This window comes from Squalius cephalus (genome assembly GCF_949319135.1).
Source record: "Squalius cephalus genome assembly, chromosome: 13".
NCBI lineage: Eukaryota > Metazoa > Chordata > Actinopteri > Cypriniformes > Leuciscidae > Squalius > Squalius cephalus.
The window spans coordinates 13,032,772-13,043,862 of NC_137134.1; the positions used below are offsets into that span (position 1 = coordinate 13,032,772).

Consider the following 11,091-nt stretch of genomic DNA (forward strand, 5'->3'; position numbering starts at 1 on the left):
TCAAAATGCTAATTGTATTTTAAGAGATTCTGTGTACAGTTTTTTTGTCCAATGAGTAATACCTCAGTCTTATCTGAATTTAATTGAAGAAAATGACTGGTCATCCGATATTTTATATCTTTAGCACATTCAGTCAACTTGAATAATTTAGAGATTTCTTCTGGTCGTATCAACGTCATAACAGTGGAAACTAATTCCATGTTTCCATGGTTAATAATATTACCAAGTGGCAGCATATATATTGAAAATAGCAGAGGGCCTAACACTGACCCTTGTGGCACTCCATACTATACAGACTTTAACTTGGATAATTCACAGATAAACAAAATGGTAATGGTCTGAAAGGTATGATCTAAATCACCTTAATACCAGTGTAATTGTGTTGTAGATCAAAGAGTATGCCATGATCTATAGTGTCGAACGCAGCACTGCGCTCAAGTAAAAATTGAGATACATCAGTGGCCGGAACAGCTAGAAGTAAGTCTTGAATTTGTAATTTTAACAAGCCGCTCAGTTTTTGTTCTATGATGGGGTCTGAATCTGGACTAATATTTGACATAGATATAATTTTTAATTTAATTTTTTTTGCAGGAAGGCATTAAACAGAAGTTGCGATAGTCTTTTCTTCCCTATTATGAGGTGTATCCGAGTGAAACAGCTTCTCGAAGACGTCTGTGCAAGTGGGAGGTGAATTAAAGATATAAAATACTGGAATATTTCATTAAAAACAAGAATTGTTATTTTTTTATTTTATGGTGACTTTAATAATTCAACATTCTGTTATTGTGATATAGGAAACCAACGATTGTGATTTACATTTTTTTTTTTTAAATTGAGTTTAATTTATCCTATATTATCAAGAAATATATTATGAGGAAATGTCCTAATATTTTACTACTTCTCGAGCCGTTTCCAGGACTACCGGGGCTAGTTGACCCGGATCACGTGACAGCGCGGGGTTTTGTTGCTGTCACAGATTTTGTAAAGTGAAGTGCCGCGAGACAGAACCGTCTGGAGCGCGCGCACTAAAAGATGGAGCAGGAGCTGTCGGCGACCGGAGACCGGGTTTTCGCCGCGGAATCCATCCTGAAAAGCCGCGTTAGGAAAGTAAGTAAGAAAAAATTAGGTTTAGGGTAGCTGGGGGTGTTTTTTACGACGCAAAGTACACAGAGGGGGGTTCGTCTTTCATTTGTTTCGCGATGCGGAGCTTCAAGGCGCCTGCAATGACAAGAGGGGGGAGGCCTACTTGCAGATGTTTCCCTGTTTAGCGACCCAGTGCGTTTATTTACATTGTCAGATTGGAAATAACAAGTCAAATGCGAGTCATTTGGATATGCAACTTGAGTTTATGTTGTAAAATTGGGTTGTGCTGTGCTGGGAACTGACAACAGCCCGCTAAAAGAGCAGCAGGGGGAGTCTAAAAAGGGACAAAGTGTCTGGCTTGAGTCCATGACAAAATCAATGCATGCTGGCTGACCCAAGATTCAAAAATCTCAACAATGCTGGAGGATCGAGTAGTTTAAATACTGCACGGTGTCATGCCACATGGTCTAAAGTGTTGGTTGTGCTTGTATTAAGTTAAATTGAGACTAACACACTTTACTGACCCAGTGACCCCCAAAAATCTAATAAATGGGCATGAGGTTGAAATAGAGCATGCTTTGCTCATGCATTCTTTAGTTAGAGTTAAATAAAGAGGATTTTCCATTGTCTTTCTGTTTGCAGGGTCATATCGAGTACCTGGTGAAATGGAAAGGCTGGGCTCTAAAGTAAGTGTGTAATATATATAAATATTGCAATGAATATAATTTCACTTAGAGTTGCAATGCAAACTGTATTTTAACCTTTTCTGTTGTTTGGATGGAAAGGGACTTTCTTTCTTTTGCATGCATGGAAAAATAGGCCTTATCATAGCAGAAGTGTCATTTGGGTAGCTTAAAAAGGTCAAGTAGTGTTCTGACATGATATACTACTTCTAAAACTATTTTAAGTTAAAAAAATGTATTAGTTTTTATTATAATGCATGCATTCTTGATGGACTGATATAAATTAAGAGTTATATATACAAATGTATTTATACTTTTTTTTTTTTTTTCATTTGTCACACCACAGCACTATTTAAAGGATCTGTAACAAGAACAAAAAAAAAAACTACCGGTATATAAATATAAGAGATGCAACAATGTATATTTAAGCAATGAGCAATAATAAAGCAATTATTTTCACCATCGGCCGATCAGGATTATATCGTGTCAATCAAAACTTACTTACTTAATACTTTATTGTCAGACTGAGGTCTGAAATTTTTCTTACATGACAGTATCCATGTTTACCACAACATTTAACATACATTCAACATTGACATTCACTCAAACCACACAATTATACATTCAATACAACACTTATCCATCAACCCCACCATCCCAATACTCTTGATCTCTGATTAGGTTTTTTTTTGTTCAGCACTAAGATTGCCTGATGCACAAAAACGGGGGCGAAAAAACATGTTCAGACTGCAACCCATACTGTGTGGGAAGAAAATCTTGTGTTGAATTTAGGGCAAGTCAACGCGAGAATAACGCATTAACAGTTTAAAAATAGCTATGTTAAAACAGGCTCTATTTGACCCTATAAACTACCCATTGTTCAAGCCAGGGTTGCCAGGTCTGCAGTTTTTCCCTACACCAAACATCATTTGTAGCTTTGTTACTTGTGATAAGAAACAAGGTCTTAGCTTTTAAATTCTGGATGCACTTACTAGGCCTGGGCAAAAAAATCTAATTTTCGATTAATTGTTTTTTAAAATATGGTCGATTCAAAATCTCATTTTTTCCCATATTTATTTATCTATCACCCAAAAGCCAGTATTAGTTTTCCTACACTGTGCATAGGCTTGCAGCCTCCATGTTACAGCGAATGCTGTGAGATTTTATGTTTGTTTTATCTTAAACATAAAATAACCTGATCCTGTTTGATCAAGGCATGCGACTGTTCTGACTTGTCCAATTTTCAGCATCAATTTTTCATCTTGCATCAAAATCCTGTCTATTCATTGTATGCATTTGAAATATAGAGTTGGGATCTGTTTTAATGTACCCAAGTTACCTAAAATAAAAAGTTTAATATACAGGTTTGTGGCTCTTTTTATTAATTAACCACTTGTAAACTTATATTCACAGTTCTTTTTCATAAATATAGCGTTTGTATTAAATCTATATTCATTGAGTCGAATCGGGAATCAAAATCGAATTTAGAATCGAAATCGAATCGAATTGAGAGCTTTCAAATCGAAATCGAATCGAATTGGGACATCTGAATCGATACCCAGCCCTAGCACTTACCTCAGAAAAGTTATCCGATGTTCACAGTTTGTTAGTTAGCTATAAAAACAGGAGCTTATTATTAAATTAAATAGAGGAGCTTATTTACTGTTAATTATACATGTATGCTTGATTACATTTGTCATGAAGACAAGTGTTCATGAAAACTAACTTATGTGCAACCGAGTTGCATACAAACATTATTATATCTGAAAATAAATACCAGTTAAATATAAAAGCTCTGTTGTTAATTTTCACCTCTAATAATATAGTAATGTGCCAAATGAGAGGATTCCCTTTATATTTTGCAGCATTATTTGGGAGAGTTTTTTTCCTTAGGAAAATCAAACTATCGGCAGATATCATTCTGACTATTGGTTTCGGCAGAGAAATGTAGTATCGGTGCATCTCTAATAAATACGTCAGTTTTTTTTTTTTTACTGAAATCTTGATGGGGAAGTCTTGGACCTTTAAACCTTGTACCCATCACCATTTTAAAGATTCAAATGTTTTGCAATATAGACACAGCACATGGGAACCAGAGGAGAACATCCTGGATGATCGTCTCATCGCGGCCTTTGAGCAAAAGTGAGTGTCACTTAAAGACTTGCCTTTACCTCTCAAAACCTAAATTCTAAAATTAAGCAAAGTTATAAAAATGGAAAGAACCAAAATATTTATTCTATATACAGTGTGTACATATGTCCCATCAGTTCTTATTTTCAATGTAAGAGCCAAGTAAAGGTTGTTTACATTCATTCTTTTTCTTTTCTTGCTTTATTTTTGCAGCTTTTTGCTGCCAGTCAGTCTGGAAACTAGCCTCTATGATGAATTTTTAAACAAAGAAGATTTGTATTACACTTCAAAGGCTTTCATTTTGATTGTTATGGTTTAGACTTGACACTAAAGTGATGTCATATTTTCCTTGGCTTAAATGGTGCTGTCCCATATTTCATAGGGAGCGGGAGCAGGAACTTCACGGCCCAAAGAAACGTGGACCTAAACCAAAAAACTTTGTACTAAAGGTTTGAGTTTTCTTAAAATGTTCTTAGAAATATATGCTTTTTTTATTTTAAATGTTTTAATTCAAGTTTATGCCTTGAGCGTTTCAAAACATACAACTTCCTGTTTGATATTTTAGTACTTCTCGGTCATATTTGCTTTTTGCTTGTCTAGGCACGGGCACAGGCGGGTGATAGACCTCGAATCTCAAATCCCAGACGCACTCCACCTCGCACCACTGCGAAGCCTCCCACCTCTTCCTCTTCAACGAGTTCAGCTGTTCCTCAGCCTTCATCATCCTCTTCCTACTCAACCGCTCCAACCCCCAGAGTGCACTCTCTCGCAGCTGCTCATAAACTGAAGAAAGACATCCATCGTTGTCATAGAATGTCTCGAAGACCTTTGCCACGACCCGACCCTCTGGCCGACCCAACAGGATCCACATCTTCACCCCGTCCTCCCATCTCCCCATTCTCCGAAACTGTCCGCATACTCAACCGCAGGGTAAAACCTCGGGAGGTTAAGCGGGGACGCATAATCTTGAACCTGAAGGTCATTGACAAAGCTGAAAATGGTGGAGTAGCCAGTAGAAGGCCAGCGCAGTCGTACACGGGGCGGGCGAAAGTCCCATCCAGGAATCGCATCATTGGGAAAAAGCATGGGGACATGCCTTATAGGCCATTCCAGCATCCTATGAAGATGTTGGGCTTCCCAATGTATGGCCAGCCATTCGGGCTTCACCCCTGTGGGCCAATGTCCTCCATGGCCAATGAAGGGTCCAATACTGGAGCCAATCAAGGTGGAAGCACCTGTGGTTGCCATTCCTCTCCTCAGTACCAGCCTTCACTTTCTCCATCCAGCTCCAGTGGGTCTAACGGCAGCTCCCCTTCATCTCAGAAACAACTGACCCAACCTGAAGCTCCTACTTCAACTAAATTGGGCTCCCCAGCCTCATCACGTTCCCGAGATGCCTCCCAACCTCACCCAAAGTCCAGCCAGACGCCATTCCTCCCTTCCTCACCCTCCTATTCGTCCTCCCCATCATCCTCTCTTGAAGACGAAGACCAGGGCTCTCCGAATCTCACCACTTCTCGGGGCCGAAAACGGAACCTTCGACATCGAACCCAGCCGGGTCAAGCCTCGGTCAGCCAGGTTAGTGACCGCAATACTGCTCCACTTCATGAGGAAAACAGGGTGCCAAAAGAGGGGGACCCCGATTGGCACCCTGAAATGGCACCCAGCTGTGCCAATGTAGTGGTGACTGACGTCACCACAAACCTTCTCACAGTCACCATCAAGGAATTCTGCCATTCTGGAGCGGGTTCTGAACCCTCCTCCCCTTGCCAGGCTGACAACCCACCCACTCCCACCACAGCTGCCTCTTGAAAGTCCCCCCTAAATGCCAACAGCCAAAATATCTGCCCACTTAACCCCATGAGAACTTGCCATAATGATATTAACGCACCCTAAAATAGTTGCCGTGATTGAAATTAAAATGTATTTTTGGTGAAATTAAGAAATATTGAAGTAATACTTAAAGGCAGGGTTGCTTCCCTTGACCTATACTTTTTAAACAGCATGTTATGATGGTTTTGTAGTACTTCATGCCTTTCTTCCCCCTCTTTTTTTTCCCCAGTGATCCTGTCTTTCCACAGCCTTTTTGCCCAGTAATTGCACCTTGTCTTGTCACCACCAGTGCTGTAGAGACCGCCATTCCCATATCTCCAGACCTAAAGTTCAGAATCCACCCAAGAAATGTTGACCTCAACAGCTTTCTTGGACTCGAGACGTTTTTTTTTTAATCTTTTGAGGTGCATTGTTATTAGGATACCGACCACAAGATGCTTCACTCCTGCTTTGGAAGTTCAGCCAGTGTGGGTGAAGATCGTGTATCTGCACACGCACTTGTTAGATAACACTTATTATGGCAATGTGCCTATTTAGGCATCCAACCCATGCATTGATCTCGCCAACTGTCTCCTTTGCTTACGAAGAACCATTGCTCATGAAGAACCCATGTCATCATTGCGCTCACTAGATCACCTGGGCGTAGACGTGACTGTATTTATATGCACCAAGCTGCGAAATCCTGAGGACAGTTAAGTTATTTCCTTCCACTTGAACGCTTTGATCCAGATGTCTGCCGAGACTCTAAACTGACTCAAGTGTGAATGCTGAGGACTGCATCTAATGTGTGGTACTGTACGTTAAGCCTTCCACACACTCAACAACCCACTTTCCTTATTGGAGAAGTTCCTTCTCATAATTGCCTTCTGACTACAATAGTTTGTGTTTCAAGTAATAGTTACTGTATTTTTTTGGGGGGGGGGGGTTGGTAACCAGAGGTAACTTCTCTCAGAACTTGATTGAAGGAGTTCAAATACCATTTTAGAGACTTTTAGAGTAAGTGGGTCTCAAACCTACCAAATATAACAGATTGCCTTCTTTCGCACTCTCAAACGATACAGTCCGGGACCATGTTCATGGCGAGTGTTATGCTGGCGAGCTTGTCATCAGGTCCGACCAGGTGCTAGATTGCCGATACAGACCTGGGATAAAGCTAGCTTGTTTAGTTAGTAGGTGCTTGGGATGTGTCTGTACCGATATTGGTATTGGTCCAATCATATCAACCTAGATATCTAGCAATCTAGTTTTGAAAACGATATCTGTGCATCTGTAGCAGATACATAGATATACATGCATAGATGCCCCATTAGCGGCTGTTTCTATGGGCCACTATACTTAAGCCGTCCGCCATATTGAAACGGTCAAAGCCGGTCCTTGAACTTTCGAGAGCAAGTTAAATGAGCGTCTGCAACCATAGTTAGAAGCATGTTTGAATATCTATATCTGCAATAGACTTCAGCAGATAATTCTGCTTAACTAACACAATACACTACAACAAAACATTGAAAAGTTACCATAGTAAAAACCTGTAACCTGAGTTGATACATATAAAAACACAACCAGCACATTCTCACCTGGTTCTTGCAACTAGAAGCTGCACAATGTTGTGGCATCATTGATTCTTACTGTAATTAACGACACGCTGACCGTTACACGATGGCAGGCGCGTCGTCTCTGGAGCGGTCGAATGTGGCATCTACGTATATATATCTATGAGTAGAGACACCGCTCATGTCTATTCCACTTTTACATGGGTTGTAGAGTGTAGTTACAAAGGTTAAAGGAATAGTTAATCCACAAAAATTACATTCTGTCATCATTTACTCACCATCATGTTGTTCCAAACTCATACCAGAATGTTGATGCTATTTTCCATACAAAGAAAGTGGATGGGGAACAGCAGCTGTAAAACTCCAAAATGAACAAATGACTCATGCGCTGTATTCCTTGTTGTATGAAGGCATCCGATAGCTTAGTGTGAAGAACGGAGTTAAATGTAAGCGATTCCTTAAAAATCTGTTTTAGAAAAGTTTGCTAGACAGCCTTGGTCCCCATTCACTTTCATTATAAGAAATAAAGAGCAGCTTGGACATTCTGCTGAATACCTTCTTTTATGTTTCACTGAAGAAAGGTTTGAAAATACAAGAAAGTGAGTACGTGATGATAACTTTTGAGGGGAATGAATTTAATATTTTAAACAAGCTAAATGGTTAAGTTGTGTTATGGTAACTTTATTCTTTTTTCAATTTATTTAAAAATTGTGGGAATCTTTTCACAGGCTTTTTTTTTTTTTTTTTTGTGGAGCAATCCAGCAAGCAATATTAGAATCAGGCCTAAAGAAACAGGTTAACACACAGTTTATGGCAGCTAACTTGGTTGTACTGAAGGATGATAAATTGTCCTTCCGGAGGGCAAAGGCAAACCTCATTATACTTTTAATTATAGAACACAATTAAGTTCCACTTGTAGTCATATAGCCATCCTCTAATGGAGCACTTTTACTCTATCACTGTGCCTTTAGGGAGAAATGTACCTTAGAAAAATATGGCTTTTTTTAATAGTTTTTCCCAAAATTATTTACAAATATTGACAATTTTTATTATTTTTAGAATGTGAGTGTGTGTGTGTGTTTATATGAACTTTTTAAAAACTTTAAACTGCTTTGTTTTACCGGCTTCCAAACATTAATGTGAACTCTTTATTTTCTTTTTCAAAGTCCTTTATTTTTGTTTATCAGAGTCATCAAACATTTATCCCAGGTCTGAAATAATTAATGTTGTTAACTTATCCCTGGTGCTGCCCCACGATGGGCGCCACGTTTGGTTCATATGTACAGTAATATATCTAATATCGAAGCATGTGTTGCATTTAGCTGCTCTGTTCGACCATAATGTTGTTCCCTTTCCACAAACAGCCAAGTCTTTGTTTACCTTTATATCCGTAATGTTAGAAAATAGATGTTGCTATGGTGTGAAACAATGCAAGATGGTTTCTCCTAAAGAGGTAGCTTAGCACTATGATAATATGTGGCCTACATTTCATGCAATAGGGCTTGTGTTTTCTGGGATGTAGCCACCAGGGACCATCACGGCACAGACAAGAGATTATGTTTAAAAAGGTAAGGATGAAGGTATACTGGAGGTTACATGCTCAAATATCAGTGTCTGATGTGTTTTTTATTTTGTTTGTTTTAAGAATTTTTTTATTATTAATAATAATTTCTCGTGCCGTAGAAGTGAATGATATGTGCTGCCTTTATTTTATAGCCATTGTTGTTCAATTTGACTAGTCTAATTTGGGTTTGAGTGAGTATAGAACCCAAAAACAGTGTGATTTATATGAGTCATCTCTTTGGTAATGTGTAAGGTTAATGCCATTGATGAAGCTGATTATGATAATGAACTTGTTGCTATGACATTGTAATGTAACGAATGCATGATTTGAGAACCCTTATTGTACAGGTCTTTTAAATGTCATAGCCTACTGTTGTTGTTGCTTTGTGTGTTTCTTGAAAGAGGCTTTTAATAAAATCACTTTAAAGACACTCTTTTTTTGCCAACCACTTAATTATATTGTTACAGGGGGTTAAAATGACTTTCCATTGAAGGGAGTTTCATTGATTCTGAATCATCCCAAATGATCTATCTTTAAATGCATAAGAATGGCAGCCTTTGAGAAATCGTAATAGTGATGTTTCCCTAAAGGCCATGAAAGGAACATGTTTTCAACCACGAGTCTATAGTTCTCACGAGAGATTTTCCGTCTGTGCACCTCTGCTCTCGTGTGGGCTTCACTCAGGACAACCACATGCTATGAATAGCTGAAGTTTCTGGACTAATTACATGCCTTTATTTCTGGCTGTAGAAATGCCATGATCATTATATGATTCTTAATGGGAGCACAAAGTTCGATTTCTGAATGACCACAGAAACTATTAAATTAATCATTAATTTGGAGAGACGTGAAAAACGATATTCTTGCGCCCCCTACAGGACATGGATATATAACGACTATACATAGACGTACACATAACATATATATGAACTGTATATATAGGCTTAGATGGACATAATGGTATAAACTGTCTATATATAAAGGCATAGATAGACATAACAATATAAACTGTCTATATAGGCCTGGATAGATAAATTACGATATAAATTACGATATAGATATATAGGCCTAGATAGATGGACATAACGAAATAAACTGTATATATAGGCCTATAGATAGACAGACAAGGGCGTAGATTTGGTTTAAACATTGGGGGGGTTGAAGTTTGGGTCTGCATATTTTTCATGTGATCATGGTATAAATATTGGGGGGGTTGTAATGCATAGATATAAATATTGGAGGGGTTATCTCCCCCCCAACCCCCCCACAAACTACGCCCCTGTAGACAGATATATAGACATAAAATGTCTAGATAGATAGAATCAGTCAGTTAGCATCCCACAAACAGACAGATTTTTTCCCTTTTTTTTTACAAAAAGAAGATCATGTTACAAATAGTACAGTATTTAAGAAAATACAACAAAAGTAACAGAGTTGCACACTAGGGTGGTTAATGTAGATCTACATAGACATTGAAATATTTACACATTTTCAGAGTTTTAACTGCTTTTTGCTTCATAGAAAAATGAACTGAGTCAATATAAAGCTCCATTTCTTTCTTAAATTATATTAACAGGGTTTTTTTTTACAGGAAAATTTGCCATTAAAAGAATAAAATGTATTATATAAACCTGACTGTGCTTGTCTCTATAATTCTCCAAAAGACCAAATAATAGATGTTTCCAAAACAACACAAATTTGTCATCAATGTTCTTTGTGATAAACTCACATTTTGTCAAAATGGTCTTACAAATGGGCAGTGCCAAAATAAATAAGCCACGGTTTCAGGGCAACTGTCATAAAAAGCGCAATTAAAATCAATATCGCTTTTAAATTTCACAAAGCAATGTTTAACTGGGTCAATTTTATGTATATTTGAATGATATCCTCCTTAACTCTATTTGTACTTAAATATTGATTATTGATTAGGTATAAGCCAAACCTTTTTCCACACAATATTCTCGGTCAATTGATTCCAGTATTAGCAAATATAAGGCAGAGAAACATTGTTTCTTTGAAATAACGCTCTTATGGATCTGTTTTGTGAGTTAGGGGAAAAACAAATATACCTACATAAGAACTTACTATAGTAGATGAGGATCATTGTTGAATATTAAGTATTTTCCGATGTCTAAACAGCATACAGATTTCAGGAGATATTGCATCAAAAACTTTTGCATAGTCCCCTGGTGTTACAGGAATCTTATAATGTGCCAAAAACTCACTGTAAGTGAAAAGAAACAATGAT

General features: G+C 38.0%; 1 protein-coding gene across 1 annotated transcript; it reads left to right on the forward strand.

Moving 5' to 3' along the window:
- The first annotated feature begins 979 nt into the window (after positions 1-979).
- cbx6a (chromobox homolog 6a) lies at positions 980-9,266 on the forward strand. Its single transcript, XM_079889590.1, has 6 exons — positions 980-1,107; positions 1,726-1,769; positions 3,843-3,908; positions 4,279-4,345; positions 4,497-5,474; positions 5,959-9,266. The coding sequence occupies exons 1-6, from the start codon at positions 1,033-1,035 to the stop codon at positions 5,959-5,961; spliced, it is 1,233 nt and encodes a 410-aa protein (XP_079745716.1). The 5' UTR covers positions 980-1,032; the 3' UTR covers positions 5,962-9,266.
- Positions 9,267-11,091: the final 1,825 nt, after the last annotated feature.